A 20378-nucleotide genomic window follows, 5' to 3' on the forward strand; every position below is an offset into this window, starting at 1 on the left:
ATTCTACCTAACAGACCTGGTATATGTATTTGTAATCTCAGCAAAGTAGCTAAGGGCATCTCACGTCATCTTCATGGATATAACAAAGACGTACAGGCTCGATGCTCAGGTGGGCTAGAACTTTACCAATTCTACCAAAGAGGTGTAGGTAACAAAGCCGCAATCAACCTAGAGGGAGGTTTAGGAGATTAGTCATAGGTCGGGTCTTGCTGAACCCTCTATCAATGAAAGTTACAGAAGGCATGCTTGTGAAATGTGTAGATTCATAGGAAGATGGCAGAGAAGCTATTGTCCTGGATAAGAGACTATGGATTTCCCAAATTTGTGACTATTTGGAGCAATGAGTCAAATCTGGCAAAATAAAATCTCCTATGAAGTAAAACCTTTATAACTTGGTACCAAAACCAACTATACAAGCATACACTAAAATAGGTATTTGAGCATTAGAAGATATGTTTTTTTTTTAAAAGATAAGTTTTACTCAACAGTGAGTTCAGTATGAGTCAACAATGTGCTGTGGCCACACTGAATTTCCATCACGTTTTCGTGCTTTTAAACAGAAGTAAAGTATGTCGAATAAAAAAGGTGATGATGTTCTCTAACACCGAGTCATTAGGAAACGCTGTTGGGTTGACCTTCAAAATGTCCAGAATCCAACCACTTCTTATCTTCACTGCACCTCCCTGGTCTAAGCAACCTTCCCTCTTGTCTGAATTATCACAACTTTTGCCCCTCCTCAGTCTATTTCCACCAAAGAAGCCAGATTGACCGCCTGGAATGTAAGTCAGATCACATTACATTTCTACTCAAAACCCTCTGGTGATTCCTCATCCTACTCCAAGTTAAAGCCAAGTCCTTGTTATGGTTACCAGGGCCTACACTATTTGGTCCCCTGCTTACTTCTTCAGGTTCATCTACTGCCTGCCTCTGTCTTGTTCACTCTATTCCAGCCACACTGGCCTCCTGGCTTTTCTTCAAACATGCCAGATACACTCCTGCCTCAGGGCCTTTGCAATGGCTATTCTACTTACCCAGATCACTCTTTCCCCAGATATTCGCATTGCTGGCTACCTCACCTTCTTCACATTTCCACTCAAAAGTCACCTTCTGAGTGAGGAATGTCCCTACCATCCAAATTAGAATTGCAACCCCCTGCCCTGGCCGACACTTCCTCTGCTGCTGCCCCTGCTTGGTTTTTTTCCACAGCATTATCTTCTACAAACTATGTAATCTACTTATTTATCGTGTTTACCGTCTGACTCTCTGACTCCCTCCACCAAGATGTAAACTCAATGTAAGGGTAGAGATTTTTGCCCATCTGTTCCCTGCTGTATCTTCAGTACAGGGAACAGTACCTGGCACACAGCAGGCACTTAATAAGCACTCGTTAAACAGACAGTCCTGCTCTCCCTGCCAAGACGGAACCGCACTAAAATAGAATGTTCACTTCCCATTGACACATTTTAAAAGTAATCTGAGAAGAGCAAACTGGGACACTGACAAGTCCCTGAGAGACAGCCAAAGAAAGGAAAATAAAATGTCCCAAGGGAGAGGGATTACATGAGTTGTGTGACCATAGGAGGCACAACTTTAACCTATGTGAGAAAGTTATAAGGAAGCAGTTTGTGGTTCCTTTTAAAAGTCAGTTTAGTCTAGAGGTAAAATGAATTGCCACTGGAGGAAATTTGTTTGCTATAAATCAAAAAGTATAAGCTTGACTGGAAAAACTACTTTGCTGAGTAGACCCAGCTCCAGGCTGCAGTTCGAATATGTGAGTGCTGAGGTACAAATCAGTTCAGGATCTATAGAGTGAAGGGGCAGATATTTATACTTGGAAAGGTTAACATTTCCTTTCATACTAAAAATAACTTTTTTTTTTCAGACAGGGTCTCACTCTTGCCCAGGCTGGAGATCAGTGGTGCAATCTCAGCTCACTGCAGCCTCAACCTCCCAGGCTCAAGCGATCCTACCATCTCAGCCTCCCAAGTAGCTGGGATTACAGGTGCATGCCATCATGCCAGACTAATTTTTTTTTTTTTTTTTTTTCTCGTAGAGACAGGGTTTTGCCATGTTACCAAGTCTGGTTTTGAAGTCCTGAGCTCAAGCAATCTGCCCACCTTGGCCTCCCAAAGTGCTGGGATTATAGGCGTGAGCCACCACACCCAACCTCAAACTAACTTGTTAAGTATCAGGGAGCGAGCACTGTTAGACACTGATCAGGATATAAACTGGTGAGTGGTAAGTTTTCTGTTCAATAAAAAAATTCCATGAGAAAAACCATAAACTCCTGTGCAATCAAAACCTAAAGTCATGAGTTAGATTATAAGTATTACAGAAATACAGAAAAGTAAAAATAAAATCATTGTGAATATATTAGTCCGGGAGCTTCATGAAGGAGAGAGGACTTGAAGTGGGGCTGGACGAAGCAGGGGATGTACTGAGAGGCAAGGGGAAGGGCCTAGCACCACATGTGTGAAGACACTGACAGCTGCAATGTGATGCAGGGAGGGCAGGGATGTGGGGATCAACTGACAAAATCAAGGCAATTAAAGCTGAATCCCAAACACCAGGAAGAGAAGTTTGTATCCATGTGAAAAGCAAACATGAACTGCTATATTATTATTTTCATAAAGGCAGTGAACCCATAAAATCAGGGTTTTCAGATTTATTTGAGACCTGTGTGCCAGACAGACTGAGACGGACTTTACATAGACAGAGCAGGAGTCCTATTACTGGAGTCTGTGTGAGGGAATTCAGTCTGGTGTGGAGGAAATAAGTAAGGTAAGAACCTAAGAATCATGTGAAAAAAAAAAAAAAAAGCAAGTCATAGGATGAAGTTAATTATTAGTTATAGATGTAAAAAGTAAGGAGTCAAAGATGGTTCCAAAGATTTAAGCTGGGAGGTATGACACTGACAGAATGGGAGCTAGAGAACTAGACTTGGTGTTGGAAAGGGAACATGGCAGCTTTCATTTTACACATAAAAACCACGGACCTTCCAAACAGAGACAATCCATGCAGAGGAGGAATGAGACAGACAAGCGGCTAGAGCAGAAGACGCAGGTTATGGGCTCAGCAGTACACTGGTCAAGTGGGAGAATGGGATCTCTAAGGATGTGGGTGCAGTTTTATGCCAGGAATTACCATTTTAATTCCATTATCTGCCCAAATCATCTGTTGTCTTATAAATAACAGAAATCTGTTTTTCACAGTTCTGTGGCCAAAGTCTGAGATCAGAGTGCCAGCACACTTGGGTTTTGGTGAGGGTGCTCTTCTAGGTTGCAGACAGCATCTTCTCATAACGTCACATGGTGGAGAGCAGAGGGAGCTCTCTGGAGTCTCTTTTGCTATTATTTATTATTTTGAGCCAAGGCCTTGTTCTACTGTCTAGGCTGGAGTACTGCTCAGCCTTGAATTCCTGGGCTCAAGCGATCCTCCTGCCTTAGCCTCCCAAGTAGCTAGGACTACAGGCACATACCACCATGTCCAGCTGTGTGTTTTTTTGGTTGCTGTTGTTGTTGTTTTTTGGTAGAGACAGGTTCTCAGTATGTTGCCCAGGCTGGTCTTGAACTCCTTAGGCTCAAGCAATCCTTCTTAGTCTCCCAAAATTGCTAGGATTACAGGCATGAGCCACTATGCCCAGCCTGGAATCTCTTTTATAAGGGTACTAATCCCATCAAAGGCTCCACCTCCCAATACCATCATGCTGGGGGTTACGATTTCAACATACAAATTTTGGAGGAAACACATTCAGTTCATATATTTCAGAATGTAAAGAATGAATACTCCAGGTATGTTCTGCCCAAACTGCAGAACGCTACCTTGTAGAGGAGTTATATGGTAGAAAAATTGCCTCTAGAATAATTCAGAGCCAAGAGAACAAGGTAATTGTGATATCAGATTGAAAGTCCTCATCACAGCACAGAAAGGTATGTGTATTACACAGAGTAAAATGTATGCAGCAATCCCTTTTTGAGGTTAAGGCCAAAATACAATAGCAGCTCTTTTGCTTCTCTTTGTGCATTTTTAGAAAAGTTTATCAGACATTTAAGAATGAATCATTTCTATTCCACTCAGAATTTTGTTATTCAAACATCCAATGATAACATGATTTTAAAATATCCATAAAAAGATCTTACCATCCTTAGTACTTTCAAAAACAACAACTGAGACATTGGTAGAAGGGTTTTTTGGTTTTGCAACATTGAATATGTCACTAGCAGAATGAAAAGAAGGATAAAGAGATGGCAGGTCCTTCAGGGTGATGTTGACTGGCAGGGCTGGGTCCAGGACAAGCATTGGCACCTTAATGCAGTGTGTTAGCAAACACTCTAACTGCTTCTCACTGGAAAGAAACACCAACATGCTTACAATTACATTCTTTAAATTTAATCAACAATGAGAAGCTTGTCATACTACTAAATTTTTCAGATTTTTTTATAGCCCATAAAAAATCATAATATTTTAACAAATGAAGACTTTTATCTCATGGATACAAAAGTTAAGTTAGCAGGTGTGATATAAAATTGTTAAACCCAACTCCAAAGATAGAGCTTTCAAACTCCCATTAATAAGATTCCCACCAATATTTACTAATTCCAAAATGCACATGAAATTAAGCACTTCATTACTATCATTTTTTAAAGATTATTCATAATTCCAATAAAGCCCATTATTGGACAGATTAGGAAGGAGGCAGATTCTGGTTAATAGAGTGTCATGTTACCAGATACAAGTTACCAATTACAGTTAGAAAACAACTAAATACATTGGATATGACACTACATTGATGTAAACAAAAGCAACTGTGACATGGTTCTAAAATAAATTTATATGAGATATTTCTATCTGATTATAAGAAATATCTACAATAAACATATTACCTGAATAAACAAATGGATGGGCAAAGGACATGGCTAGAAAATTCACAAAGTAGGACCTATAACCAGTTAAACAGTATAAAAAATTGTTCAACTTCCTTAATAAAGAAATGTAAAAGAAAACAATGAGCTATCACCTTTACTAAATTAGCACCCCTCAAAAAATGATGACTCAATATTAGCACAAGTGCAGTAAATCTCCTTCTCTTAAATACTGCTGGTGTCACTCCAAACGACACCAAATCTTTTGGGAAAGCAAGTTGGTAATATATACATGTATGCTTGTCTAATACACACATGTATACATATATACTTATTCAGAACCATAAAAACATACATAAGCTTCTTCCTCAGTAATCTTACTTTTAGGAATCTAGTCCAGTCCAAGTAGGGAAGAGAAACAAAACAGGAAAAACAAACCCACACACAGAAAATGCCACAGACCTAAATATAAGTATCATGAAATATTGACAATAGTGAAATACAGAAATGCCCAACATTTAGTAAATTACAGTAGTCACTTTATGGAATATTATACAACTATTAAAACTGAAAGATATGAAGCATGAAGATAATGCATCAACATGATACATACATATAATTACATAAAGTTTAAAAAGGATACAAAACTGCCCATAGATTATAAACTACAACTATTCAAATATGCATGAAAAGGGAATAAAAATAACAGTTGTTAAATAAGAGTTATAAAATTTTGTGAGTTTTTGCTTTTCACTTTCCTCTCAATCTTTCATGTTGCACCATTGCTTTTATTTAAATAATTTAAAAACCATTTAAAAAACAGTATTAATGTTAATATAGTTTATAAATAAAGCTATATAATTAACATAAAAGATAGCTTAGAAGGCACTTCTGAGGCTGGATGCGGTGACTCACGCCTGTAATCCAGTACTTTGGGAGGCCAAGGTGGGCGGATCACCTGAGGTCGGGAGTTTGAGACCAGCCTGATCAACATGGAGAAACCCCGTCTCTACTAAAAATACAAAATTAGCCAGGCGTGGTGGTGCATGCCTGTAATCCTAGCTACTCGGGAAGCTAAGGCAGGAGAATTGCTTGAACCTGGGAGGCGGAGGTTGCGGTGAGCCGAGATCACGCCACCACACTCCAGCCTGGACAACAAGAGCGAAACTCCGTCTCAAAAAAAAAAAAAAGCACTTCTGGATCTTGAAATTCTCAGGATCTTCTCTATCAATAAGTGTTTTTAAAAGTCTGATGGTTAAGTGGGGAGGTGACAATTAACAGAGATTGCTTGTCAGTGAGACAGTCTTGTTTTAAGGACCTATCAGAGTCAGGAATGACTCAAGTCAAGATAGGTGTATTTGGTTCTTGTTGTTGGGCTAAATCTCCTTCCCAGGTTCTTAAACATAAAATATACAGCTTCACAGCTTTTAAAGATAAGGATGTATATATTGAACCTATAAGTAAATGATGGACATAAATTTTATAAATGAAAATACTGGGTAGAAGATATAGTGTAAGTGGACCAAGATAACAATGCACCAAGAGGGAACTAAAGAGAAGGAAATCTTGGGACTCTAACCCTCCCCAATGCAGTGAAGCTTTGGTTAGCAAAATAACCAGAATTCTCAGTCAACTATGCACTCAGCACTGCAAAATTTCCTATCTAATAGATGTACCTAATTTGGGGTCAAAAACTATATGGATAATAAATACAAAATCCTGTGTACCCAATAAAAACAAATGATAATCTGAAATTTCACTTCAATCCTTCAATTTTTACTCTTGAGAGGAAATCAAAATGCTTACCTCTTCTTAGTAGGTTCCGTTGTGTTTTTCCCAAGGATTTCTCTAATAAAAAGCAAATACAGTTTATTACATACATATGGGCTACTATACCTCCCACTGTAACCAAGACGGTTTGCTTAGAGCATAAACTTTCATATTTTATTAGTAAAACATGGTACCAGGCTGTCAGCCATTTTCATGCACTGGGAAAGTCATATAACCTCTAACAAAGAGAAAATGAATTTGCTCCAATATAAGGTGGCCAAAGACCTGCACTGGGGTGCACTCTTGACATTCACAAAGAAGTCAACAAGTAGGTACTAAGAAATACTCCTAACGAATCAAAGGGGAATTACATTAGCCAGGTTCCTACCTCTTATGGCTATCCAGAAGTCCGCTGTATCTTTCCCAGATAAAGTAAATAAAATGACCAATCTCATATATTAAATAAAAAGTACCAAAGTTTCTAATTCCATAGTCTGTAATTTATTCCTAAAAGGCATAAAGGGAATATACTTTTTACTGCCGTTTTCAAATGGAAACAAGTCTGTGGGCCTATTATATTTTTCAAGGGAAGAATCTGTCTTACTGTGGAGATATTTTTCATAATAAACACTTATTTCAAGAAGATACCACACCTGGGGCTCAAAATGAGTGAGTAGGCAGCCAGCGGGTTGGGGGAGGGGGTCCTCTGTCTTTAGGTCCCTTGGAGAGCAAGCTGTCACTAGAGCACCATATTCATAAAATCATCATCTAACAAAGTGAGGCCAGTATCTGGCAAAAGTGGCTGAGTTCTCCTTGGGCACCAAGAAACACAGGCCAGATGGATGACTGCCAAGATCTCGTAATGGCATGAACTGAGGGGCAAGTTTGTTTGGATGGCCCTGTGAAAATCAACTTACCCTTCTCTAATGCATGCTTACTTGTACTCACAGGACTATGTGTTTTGTTTTGTTTTTTTTCTTTTTCTTTTTTGAGACAGGGTCTCACTCTGTCACCCAAGTTGGAGGGCAGTGATACAATCACGGCTCACTGCAGCCTCAACCTCCTGAGCTCAAATGATTCTCCCGCCTCAGCCTCCCAATTAGCTGGGATTGCAGGCGTGCACCATCACGCCCAACAAACTTTTTATTTTTTGTAGAGATGAAGTCTCACTATGTTGCCCAGGCTGGTCTTGAACTCCTGGCCTCAAGTGATCCTCCCACCTCCACCTCCCAAAGTTCTGGGATTACAGGTGTGAGCCACCATGCCTGGCCTGTTTTGTTTTTTAAAAATCAGTTTTACCAGATCCTTTTGTAGTTCATTAGCATGATGACTGGGTTTTCATGCTCATATGTGAGATGTGCCACCCTCAGACCTTATTACATCGCCACATTACCCATCTGATGTGAAAAAAAAAATCAGTTTTACCTCATTGCTTTCTGCTCCTCCTCCATCTGTTCTCTGACCTGCTGTAGTTCCTTCAGTAGTTCAAGATCTGTGCCATTCACCCAGGTGTAAACAACGTCAATCGGCATGGGCAGACAAAGCCTAGGGCAAACCAACAAATCCTCCAGCTTAAATGCATTTTTCCAATATATTTGGTAATAAGAATATCACAGGGTTTAAACCCAGAGATTATGAAAAAAATCTATGAAGAAGTAATCCAACCATGACATATTATCACAGAACTGCATGTTTTCAAACTGTAGCTGGGGGGCTAATATTTGCCAAGTACCTCCTCTGTGAGTTGTATTATGCTAGACACTTAGGTAATTTGCATCACTTGATGCACACAGCCACTCTGTAAGAAGGCTAATATTAGATTTAAAGATTGTTCGTGGGTGAAGTAGAGTAGTCTTGGAAGTTCAGTTTACATTAAACTGCCTGTTCTCATAATTTAGCAAAGAAGGGAGCTGGGATGCAAATGCAGTCAAACATAGAAAATAAATTAGAAGTTTAAAGAACAAAATTACAGGCTCTGCACAGTGGTTCACGCCTATAACCACAGCACTTTGGGAGGCCAAGGTGGGAGGATCACTTGAGCCCAGGAGTTTGAGACCAGCCTGGGCAACATAGTGAGAACCTGTCTCTACAAAAAATTTTTAAAATTAGCTGGGTATGGTGGTGTGCATCTGTAGTCCCAGCTACTCAAAAGGCTGAGGTGGGACTACAGTGAGCTATGATCGTACCACTGCACTCCAGCCTGGGAGACAGATCGAGGCCTTGTCTCTAAAAAAAAAAGAACAAATTACAAAAAAAGTTATCAAAACCCACAATGAAGTCCTAACCCTACTTAATGCTGTAGCCTTCTTGTGCCTTGCTCCCCCGCAAGCCCGCACCCTCCCCAGCCTCACCTCTGCTTTTCCTTTTTTTTTTTTCACAGCACTTACTACTTTTGTAACATATTAAATAATTAACTTGTAACCTATTCTGTTAATTATGTGTGGCCCTCTCCTAGAATGTAAGCTCCAAGAAAGCAGAAAACTTTCATGCTTTGTTCTCTAAAGCATCTGTGCAATGAGAAGAGTGCCTGGCACATAGGTGACCAATAAGTATATGCTGACATATGAGACACTAGTACAGAAGACCTTCCTGAACTTGCACCATTTCTTCCTGATCATCTTGTCCTCATAATAAAGAGTCAGGCAGGCTTTTAATTCTTGAGTATGTTGTTTAAGCCTCACCTTAGTGATTTTACCCAGATTTTATCCCTGCCAAAAGCACTCTTCCCTTTTCTCTCACTACCAAAAACCTACCCATCTTTCAGGGGCCTGCCCAGATGCATGCCACTCTGACTTATGACACAGGAGTTCATGTGTACATCTGGGTACTGATATTACTTTAGATCAGCGGTGTCCAATCTTTAGGCTTCCCTAGGCCACAGTGGGAGAAGAATTGTCTTGGGCCACACATAAAATACACTAACACTAAAGATAGTTGATGAGCTAAAAAAAAAAAAAAAACCACGCAAAAAAAAAAAAAAATCTCATCATGTTTTAAGGAAGTTTACAAATTTGTGTTGGGCCGCATTCAAAGCCGTCCTTGGCCACATATGGCCTGCAGGTTGGCCAAATTTGCTTTAGATAGTGCTATTTCAAGTTTAGTACTTTCCAAGAAACTGTATGGGTTTTGCAGTTTTATTTTTAGGCCAAGGACCAAAGCGTACCCTCCTTTTGTCCTCTTCACAGCCCAGGCACAGCCTAGACTTTCAGTTGCTACCATATTATCTCGTGGGAAAATAAATGCTATTTGGTAGACAAATCTTTTGAATTATGGAAAGAAAAAAATTAACAGAAATGAAACAACCTTTAGCTTGCAAGAAGTAGGGGAGATAACTGGATGAGTTTATCCATTCACTGAATAATTCTTATTGAGCACTTAATATGTGCTAGGTACTGTTCTAGGTGCTAGGGTTTCAGCAGTAAATAAAACAAAGCCCAAATCTGTGCCTTCATGGAGCTTACATTCCAGAAGGGAGAAGACAGGAAGTAAATCAAATAAATAAAGTCAGATGATGTTAAATGTTGTGGAGAAAGTAAAGCAGCAAATGGGGATAGAAAGAGTGTCTATGGGGAGGCGGGGCGGTCAGTTTTAAATAGGGAGATCAGAGATGGCCTCAGTAAGAAGGTGACATTTCAGCAAAGATATGAAGGAAGTGAGGAAGCCAGCCAGGTGGGTAACTGAGAGAAGAATGTGCCAGAGAAAGGGAACACCAAAGGCAAATGCCCTGAGGCAGGCGCCTATCTTGCTTGTTCAACGACCCAGAGGCGAGTTCCCTGAGCAGAGGGGGGAGAGCAAATGGAAGAGAATAGTTGAAGATGAAGGTCAAAGAGATAACAGAGTTCCAGAGCTTCATCAGGAAAATAAGGAATCACCTTATTCTCTGGTATATGTGATAGCTGAGTATTTACCAAATGTCTTGTCAAGTTTCACCACTGCCTGCAGAATAAGGTCTAAAGTCTTTCATAATCTGCACCTTGTGTTCTGGATGATCCAGTTGTATACCCTTGTCCAAAGATGAAACGAACTTGCAGGACTTTGTACCTTTGAATATGCTTTTCCTTCTGCCTAGAACATTCTTTCTTTCATGCTTCCTTTAACCACCTCCTCCTTCCTCAATTCCCTCCCTTCCCTCACCTCTCACAAAGAGAATCTATAGCTTCATATGCAGCTTCCACACTACTTTGGACTGTAAGGAATCCTGACTGTACTGTGCTGTGCTATTTTCCATGCAGCCCTATCTTCCACTAGATGGAGTATCTCTAGGGCAGAAATGTTATCATGCATTCTGTGCCCTGCTTCATTAATTATTTCCTCTCTTTCCTACACCTTCGGGCTCTCTCTCCCTACTGTAATGATTTGCAAAGGTTTCCCTATCTAGGGTTTTTCTGAATTTATCAATAAATAAATTCTAATGTTTGTAGAATTTCCTTTTCTCACAAGCTCTCAGGCAATGCTGATGTTGCTGGTCCAGAAATTGCACTTTGGGAACCACTGATTTATATGTAGGTTATACACTTCGCTTTTTTTCCCCCACTAAAATGCCAATTCTATATAAGGCCAATGAGTTCATTTTGTTCACCACTATACACCTAGGGCCTAGAATAGTTCCTCCTACATGGGTGGGGTTTAATACATATTTGTTGCCTAACTATTAGTTCATTCCTTTATCATATATATCAGTCTTTCTCATTTAAAAAAAAACCCATCTGCCTCACACTGCCCACATGTAAATTATCCAAGGTCATCTCATTCCCAACCTCCCAGGTGATTTATGCTCAGTCTAAAAATAAATTTTAAAAAACTGCTTCAGTGATGTGTTTTTAAAAGAAAAGGTTAAAGGAGAGGAGAATTACATCTTAAGCTTTCCTGTAACTAAATATTTCCTGCTACTAAATATTTTTAATATATCATTTATATTATTTAGCTGATTAAAACATAATATACTGCACGTATTACATGATCAATTTAACTTTGGCAAAACTGACAAATGGAGGGAGACTGTGTGATCTGCACGAGGTCAATGAGTCAGTTGTTTTCCTATTAGACATGGTCACACTCTGAATCTTTCATTCTAACCACTAGACCACTATCTTGGTTCACAGATGAGAAGGAATGCACTATCTTGGAGCTGAAAACTAAGACTAAGTCACTCATAACTCAGAACCAAAGCAGCAATGACACTGACATAACTTTCATTTTAATCACTGTTTAGTTTAAGTGAATATTAAAGCCACTTAACAGTCCCTTGGTTCTACATTCTATAAAGTAGGTGAGAAAACAGAGAACTTAAATAGTATTTTGTCTTACTTATTTATTTATTTATTTACTTACTTATTTAGAGATAGAGTCTTGCTCTGTCGCCCAGGCTGGAGTGCAGTGGTGCCATCTCAGCTCACTGCAACCTATGCCTCCCAGGTTCAACCAATTCTCCCTGCCTCAGCCTCCCAAGTAGCTGGGATTATAGGCACCCACCACCGCCCTGGCTAATTTTTGTATTTTTGGTAGAGATGGGGTTTCACTATGTTGGCCAGGCTGGTCTTGAACTCCTGACCTCATGTGATGTGCCTGCCTTGGCCTCCCACAGTGCTAGGATTACAGGCGTGAGCCACTGCGCCTGGCCTTCAGTAGTATTTTAGAACCAAAGAGTTGGAAGAGATTGTAGTCTTAATCTAATACAATAGATCTTAATCTAATATCCACATTTTACAGATGACAAAATTGAGCCTCGGATTGACTTAATGCCTCACAATTAGGAGCAGTGAATAGTTTATATATTCACTTTTACTGACATATGGAATGGGATTTTTTTCATTCAGAGCAAACAACCTTAAAAAGATTTATACTGGCCAGGTATGGTGGCTCACACCTGTAATCTTAACACTTTGGGAGGCTGAGGTAAGAGGATCGCTTGAAGTCAGGAGTTCGAGACCAGCCTGGGCAATACAGCAAGACCCCATCTCTATTAAAATAAATAAATTTTAAAAATAAAAAATTTGTACAGAAACTAGCAAAATAATGAAAATATATCAATGTTATGGTATCTTAAAATATATTAGACCATGTGAAATGTTATATATGATCTATTTTTGTCATCATCAAAATGAGGAAATTTTGAATATATGCCTACATAAAAATCAAACTATATTTTAGTGCAACCTTCTAAACTTCTTTAGAAAGAGAACAAGAGTGTTTGATTAAAACTGCTGACCTCAAAATCTGCATTTTCTAATAAGCTAGTTTTCTTTCTAAAAGTTTAAAGCAGCTGGGCATGGTGACTCATCCCTTTAATCTCAGCACTTTGGGAGGTCAAGATGGGAGGATTGCTTGAGTCCAGGAGTTTGAGACCAGCCTGGGCAACACGGTAAGACCTCATCTCTAAAAATAAATAATTAATTAATTTTTAAAATTAATTTAAAAATTTTTAAAAACGTTTGAAGCTTCTTCGGGGCAGGGATCTATGCATCTGTGCACCATCTGCACGTGGCACAGCATAAGGCACAAATCAATAAATATATGATTTTAAAATGTTAATCAATTTAGAACTTTCCTTAGGGAAATTAACTTGTTAAAGTGAAAATTATATTTCATTAAAAATCCTTTAATGCAGTAGTTTTCACAGTGGGGGCACCAGACCAGCAACTTTGGTATCACCAGAAAGTTTGGTAGAAGTGCAAATTCTCAGAATCCCTCTGAAACCTACAGACGCAGAAACTCTGGGCTGGGAAGTAACTGTTATTTTCTTAAGCCCTCCACTGCAAGCTAAAGTTTCAGAACTGCTATATTAAGGAATGGTCCTCAAACTTTTACTGTTTGGTCCCTTAAAATTAAAAAATTATTATGGACCCCAAAGTGCTTTAGTTTATAAGGTTATAATTATCCATATTTGCCATATTTGAAAATAAAACTGAAACATTTTAAAAATACTTAATTCATTTTAAAATGAGAATAGGCCGAGAGCGGTGATTCATGCCTGTAACCTCAGCACTTTGGGAGGCCAAGGCGGGTGGATCACCTGAGGTCAGGAGTTTGAGACCAGCCTGGACAACATGGCGAAACTCCGTCTCTACTAAAAATATAAAAATTAGCTGTGCGTGGTGGTGCATGCCTGTAATCCCAGCTACTTGGGAGGCTGAGGCAGGAGAATCGCTTGAATCCAGGAGGCGGAGGTTGCAGTGAGCAGAAATCGTGCCACTGCGCTCCAGCCTGGGCAAGAGTGCAACTCTGTCTCCAAAAAAAATAAAAAATAAAAATAAAATAAAATAAACAAACACCTTTTATAATGAAATGACTACATTTTCTAAAATAAACCAAAAAAACAGTGAGAAGACAGAAACAAAAACCAGAAAGGACTTGTGTGATTCATTTTATCTGCAAAAAGGGAAGGAGGGTGTTGAAAAAAATTGTTTCCATTCTGAGGTCTGTCTTGTGAAGAGGAAAAAAAAATCCCCAAAGACAAGAAATGGTGAAGACTGCATTCCAGAATGGCGGCACTAAGAAGCTTGGCCTTCCAAGAGAAAGACCCACACTAATGAGGTATGAGGCTGTTTGCTCCTCCCTCATAGGTAAGCAGCAAGAGTGACCAAATGGAGTGGGGTTCAGCCCCAGTGGTTACTGGGGAGTGCTCCCAGTTCACAGGACGCTGTCAACAGAATTCTGGCCAGGGCTCAGAAACCGGCTGTGTAGTAGCCACCTGGTTTCCTCATCCTACAGGGGGATGAAATTCCCTTTACCTCACAGACCCGGGGAGACAGAAAATGCAATCATGCAATTTAAGGTACCCAGTAAACTACAAGGTGGGATTACTCTCTGTGAATCAGATTTTTCACCCACAAAATGTGGTGAACACACTTTTCTTTAGATGGACATATTTTCTTTCCTTATTTTAAAAAAAATATCTTACGGAATACTTCATGAATTGGTGTGTCACCCTTGCACAGGGGCCACACTGATCTTCTCTGTATCGTTCCAATTTTTTTTTTCCTTTTTTTTAGTATATGTGCTGCTAAAGTGAACACATCAGATGGGCATACTCCTGAGTAAGTTAAACCATATCTATAACTCAGAAAGACCCCTTAAACTGTCATATTTACAGGATGGCTATTTCATGACTTACGATTTAGGTCCAAATAATAGATTTCTCCAAAATAGATCTTACCGATTCTGAAAGGACTTTCCAGCAATATTGTCTCTATAGGAATCAAACAAAACATGGTATTGATCTCGGCTCCATTCCAGAACCACCTAGAACAAAGAAAAAGAAACGTTTTCTTTGCATCAAAAACTAAGAGTATATAACTTTCATTTCATTTTAATTTCATTAGAATTGCTAGAGAAATGGGTAAAGCAATCAAAATTCATGTATTCACTTACTGACTACCACATACATCGTGTTAGATCCAGGTCAATAAGCTACAGTTCCTGACAACGACAAACTAAAAGACTTAGTGTCTCACCATGCTTGGAATGGGGTAGCGGAATCAAAGAGGTTTAAAAGGATGTGGTATTTGAAATGGGTCTTGAAGAATGAGTTCACCAGGTAGGGAAAAAAGGACAGGGCCAGCCAGTTAGAAGAGCATGCTTGTAGGCTGAGAAGCAGCAAGGGCAAATTGTTTCAGGGCAACTGTGTGGCTGGCTTTGTCCAGAAGACAGGTAGATAACTGTTGAGAAACGGGTCTAGGAAAGAAAGCTGGGCCCTAAGCGTGACGTGCCTTCTGTGCCTTGGAAGCACTGAAGGATTTTAAGGCAGTTACAGAATCCATGTAAAGTTTAGGAAAGACTCTTCTCAGAGCATTTACAGACACAAGCAGAAACAGAAGGGACAGGCCGGGCACGGTGGCTCACGCCTGTAATCCTAGCACTTTGGGAGGCTGAGGAGGGTGGATTCCCTGAGCTCAGGAGTTCGAGACCAGCCTGGGCAACACGGTGAAACCCTGTCTCTACTAAAATACAAAAAATTAGCTGGGCATGGCGGCATGCACCTGCAGTCCCAGCTACTCGGGAGGTGAGACAGGAGAATTGCTTGAACCTGGGAGGCATAGGTTGCAGTGAGCCAAGATCGCGCCACTGCACTCCAGCCTGGGCAACAGAGCGAGACTTCATCTCAAAAAACCAAAAAACCAAGAAACATAAGGGACTGACAAGATATGGGAGGATAAGGACCTTATTACCTGTGAGGTTTCAGCTAACGACCTTGTTAAACATTTCAGGAGAAAATGGAAAGCTTTAGATAGAAGTTCCCTCATGTTTGCACCCTACATCTATAAACCTACCCACACATACATCCCATTTTCTTTTTCATTCCTCTTACCATAGAGGAAGTGTCCCTCCACCTTGCAGACATCCAATCTCTATTTCCTCTGGATCTCATCAACTTGTGTGTTCTCAAGACCTTGCCTCTCTTTTCCTTTCAGTAGGATTATTCCCATTGGCACGCAAACATGTTCCTGTACCTTGGGAACACCTTCCCTTCACTCCGTATCCATTCCAGTGAGTCCCTCTACCCCACATTTTCTGTCCCTTTCAAGGTCATCTCCTGCTTTCCCATTCACCCTTCAGCTCACTCCAGTATCACTTATGTTTTCACCACTTTAGTGGCCTTACCAAGGCCCCCACATTGTCAAACTCAACGGCATTTTCCTCATCTCTTACTCAAGTATTCATAGCAGTTGCCCAATTCCTCTTTGTGGAAATGTTTTCTTGGTTTTCCCTCCTGTTGCCCTGGTGGCTCCTTTTCCATCTCCTTTGCCAGCTCATTCTCTTCTATCTAATCTTTCTGTGTGTCCTTTCCTTCTACTCTACATGCCCTCCTTCCTGACCAGGCTTCCTCCAGCATCCTATTCCACTGCCCCTAAGAAGTGGCCCTGCTACATTCAGATGGGCTGTGGGGCCCAAGCATTTAGAATTCATTCCAACTGCAGAAAGGAAAGGGAAAGACATGCCCCACCTTTAAGGAGACATCATGGAAGCTGCACCTACCACTTCTGTTTTCATTATCCAGAACTTACGCAAATCTATTATATTATAAAAAGTTAAAATGTATCAAAACTTATACAAACACAGACTGTACATGGTACCGTTTGCAATTGAGAGAGGTAAACAAACATAAAAATGCAGCAATAAATCATAACCGAATAAAATCAACTGTAGTATATACTGTACTAAAATAATTTTGTACCCATCTCCTGTTACTATTGCAGCGAGCTCACATGTTGCGAGTATCTGTAGTGACACTAATTATCTCCACGTGAGCAGTTTGTCTCTCTAGTAAACTGCATGTTGCGGTAAAAAGTGATCTCTCATGTTTCTTACGTATTTTTCATATTTAGTGCAATACCGTAAACTGCGAAGAACATCATGGGACTCTTAGAAAGTGCCACTAGTGCCGATGGAAGTGCTCCCAAGAAGCAGAGGAAAGTCATGTCATTACAAGAAAAAGTTGAATGGTTTGACACGTACCATAGATTGAGGTCTGCAGTGGTGGTTGCTGGCCATTTCAAGACAAAAGAATTTAGCTAAGAATCATTGTTTTTTAAAAAAGGCAATGAAAAATTATGAAGCTGTCACTCCCAGCTAGAAAACTGCATTTTTTGCTAAATGCCTCTTTATCTTGTATTGAAAATGCGCTTTAACGTGCGTCCAGAATTGCTATAAGAAACACATACCTACAGACTAACATAATGCAAGAAAAAGCAAAGTTGTTAGACAACAACTTAAAGCAAAAGGACAATAAGGGTCTAAAGCAGGAGAATGTAATGCCAGCAAAGACTGGTTTGATCATTTTAAAAAGACATTTGGCTTAAAAATGTCAAGATAACAGGAGATGCACCTGCAGACCAAAAGGCAGAAGATCAGTTCCCAAAGAAAATCATCGATGAGAAAGGATATCTGCCTGAACATGTTTTTAATACAGATGAAATTTAATCATGGGAAAAATGTGACAAAGAAGATTTATTAGTAAGGAAGAGAAGCAAGCATCAGGAGTTAAAGCGGGAAGGGAAGGGAGAGGCTGACTCTACTGTTTTGTGCAAATGCTGTTGGGCTTTCCTTACCTGTAATGCTGCTAACCCCCAAGGCTTGATGGAAAAAAATAAACACCAACAGTCAGTGTTTTGGTTGTACAACAAGAAAACCTGAACAAGAGTTCTTTTACTGGATTGGTTCCTTGGATGCATTGTCTCTGAAGTCAGGAAGTACCTTGCCAGTAGGGTACCGCCTATTAAAGTTCTTTTGATTGGACAATGCCCATGGCCACCCAGAACCCCATGAGTTCAACACTGAAGGCACTGAAGTGGTCTACCTGCCCCAAAACACAGCATCTCTAATCAGCCTCTAGATTTGGGGTCGGGGTGGGAGGGAAGAGGAGGGGCATAAAGATCTTTAATGCTCATTACACGTGGTACTCTATGGAAAGAATTGCCAACGTTGTAGAAGAGAACCCCAATAGAGAGAACTTTTGGTTTTGGTTTTGTTCTGACTTGTTTCCATACACTTGTACGTGTATGTACTTGAGTTTGTTGGACACTGGTCCAAACCCCAAACGTTCCCTGACAGGGCTTATAAGGTTCTTATTTTGCTCTTGGGTGATTAATGAGAAGCAGAATGGGATCCTAAAATGCTAAAGCATGCAATCATAGTCCCCCTCCTGGGACCTCTGCCAGCTAGCTACATGTTCAAAAATTATGATCTTTGGCCAGGTGTGGTGGCTCACACCTGTAGTCCTAGCACTTTGGGAGGATGAATTGGGAGGATCACCTGAGCCCAGGAGCTCAAGACCAGCCTGAGCAACACAGTGAGACCTCGTCTCTATTTTGTCCCTATTATAAAAAATTTTTTAATTAAAAAAAAATTATGGTCTTCTCTTGTGAACAATTTTAAATCAATGGATAGAGACCATCAAAACTAATTTGGATGGCCATCCTGGAGATCTTTTGGGTCCGCAAACTTGTCTTTCTTAGAACAAAATTAGGGCCAGGTGCAATGGCTCATGCCTGTAATCCCAGCACTTTGGGAGGTCGTGGAGGGAGGATCACTTGAGGTCAGGAGTTCAAGATCAGCCTAGCCAACATGGTGAAACTCCATCACTACTAAAAATACAAAAAAAAAAAAAAAAAAAAAAAAATCAGCCAGGCGTGGTGGCAGTTGCCCATAATCCCAGCTACTAGGGAGGCTAAGGCAGGAGAATCGCTTGAACCTGGGAGGCAGAAGTTGCAGTGAGCTGAGATCGCGCCACTGCACTCTAACCTGGGTGACAGAGTGAGACTCCATCTCAAAAGAAAAAGAAAACAAAAAACAAATAGAAGACAGCAGCCCTATAATTAAAAATCTGAGTGGGAGGCATACTTTAATTGGTACCTTGAAGCTTCTAAGCACACTCAGGATCCTAAAATTGCCTCTCTACAAGACACGATCTCAAAATTAATTAAGATAAACAGTTAAGAAAAAACAAGGGCCAGATGGCTGACGCCTGTAAAGCCAGCACTTTCGGAGGCTGAGGTGGGAGAATCACTTGAGGCCAGGAGTTCAAGACCAGCCTAGGTAACATAGTGAGACCTCATCTCCACAAAAAATAAAAAATTGGCCAGGCATGGTGACACACACCTGTAGACCCAGCTACTCAGAGGCTGAGTCTGGAGTATTGTTTGAGCCCAAGAGGTGGAGGCTGCAGTGAGCCATGATTGCATCACTGCACTCCAGCCTAGGTGACAGAATGAGACCCTGTCTCAAAAAAAAAAAAAAAAAAAAAAAAAGGCCAGGCATAGTTGCTCATACCTTTAATCCTAGCACTTTGGGAGGCAGAGGTGGGTGGATCACTTGAGCCCAGGAGTTCGAGACCAGCATAGGCAACACGGCAAAACCCTGTCTCTACAACTCCAAAAAATTAGCCAGGTGTGGTGGGATGTGCCTGTAGTCTCAGCTGCCTGGGAGGCTGAAGCGGGAGAACTGCTTGAGCCTAGGAGGTGGAAGTTGCAGTGAGCATTTACTGTGCCACTGCACTCTAGCCTGGGTGACAGAAAGAGACCCTGTCTCAAAAAAAAAAAAAAACTGGAAAAAAATTTAAAAAAGAGCAAGGCCTTAAGGACCCAAACTCCTTCCTCTCTGGAACAGATGAGACTTCCCCTTCCTTTTTTCTCTATTCTCCTCTCTTTCTCTGGCCCGCCAAAATCTGTCCCTTTAAAGTTAAAGGAGGCTGTATGAAGGAAAAAAATAAAAATAAAACAATTTGGTTAAACTAGCCTGAGTGTGGTGGCTCATGTCTGTAATTCCAGCACTTTGCAAGGCCAAGAAGGGAGGATCGATTGAAGTCGGGCATTCGAGACCAGCTGGGGCAACATAGTAAGACCTTGTCTCTTCAAAAAAAAAAAAAAATTTTTTTTTTAATTAGCCAGGCATGGTGGCGCACACCTGGAGTCCAGCTACCCAGGAGGCCAAGGCTGGAGGATGGCTTGAAGTCAGGAGTTCATGGCCAGCCTGGGCAACATACTGAGATCCTGTCTCAAAACAAACAAACAAACAAACAAACAAAAACAAATCAATTCGCCGGGCATAGTGCATGCCTGTAGCCCCAGCTACTTGAGAGAGTAAGGTGGGAGGATCACTTTAGCCCAAGAGTTGGAGGCTGAAGTGAGCCATGATTGTACCAGTACACTCAAGCCTGGATGACAGAGCAAGACCCTGTCTCTTAAAAAAAAAAAAAAGAAAAAAAGAAAAAGGAGAGGAAAGAAGAAAGAAAGAAATGAAAATTAAACT

At 40.5% G+C, this 20378-nt stretch overlaps 1 protein-coding gene and 2 non-coding genes across 4 annotated transcripts in view; 1 reads left to right on the forward strand and 2 right to left on the reverse strand.

Annotated features, from left to right (window-relative positions):
• The window catches only part of GNPTAB (N-acetylglucosamine-1-phosphate transferase subunits alpha and beta), an 89756-nt gene that overhangs the window by 40795 nt on the left and 28583 nt on the right, over positions 1-20378 (reverse strand). For both annotated transcript variants that reach the window (XM_019038895.4, XM_055358782.2), the window contains exons 2-5: positions 14788-14873; positions 8058-8177; positions 6669-6710; positions 4140-4345 (exon numbers count right to left, since the gene is read on the reverse strand). In XM_019038895.4, the coding sequence (XP_018894440.1) occupies positions 4140-4345; positions 6669-6710; positions 8058-8177; positions 14788-14873 (454 nt within the window). The remainder of the gene's footprint in view (positions 1-4139; positions 4346-6668; positions 6711-8057; positions 8178-14787; positions 14874-20378) is intronic.
• Positions 7935-8035, forward strand: LOC115930352 (small nucleolar RNA U13). Its single transcript, XR_004066988.1, has one exon. It is a non-coding gene; the product is annotated as a small nucleolar RNA U13 (small nucleolar RNA).
• LOC115930284 (U6 spliceosomal RNA) lies at positions 14520-14629 on the reverse strand. The gene has a single exon (XR_004066935.2). It is a non-coding gene; the product is annotated as a U6 spliceosomal RNA (small nuclear RNA).

This window comes from Gorilla gorilla, chromosome 10, assembly GCF_029281585.2.
Source record: "Gorilla gorilla gorilla isolate KB3781 chromosome 10, NHGRI_mGorGor1-v2.1_pri, whole genome shotgun sequence".
NCBI classification, from domain to species: Eukaryota; Metazoa; Chordata; class Mammalia; order Primates; family Hominidae; genus Gorilla; species Gorilla gorilla.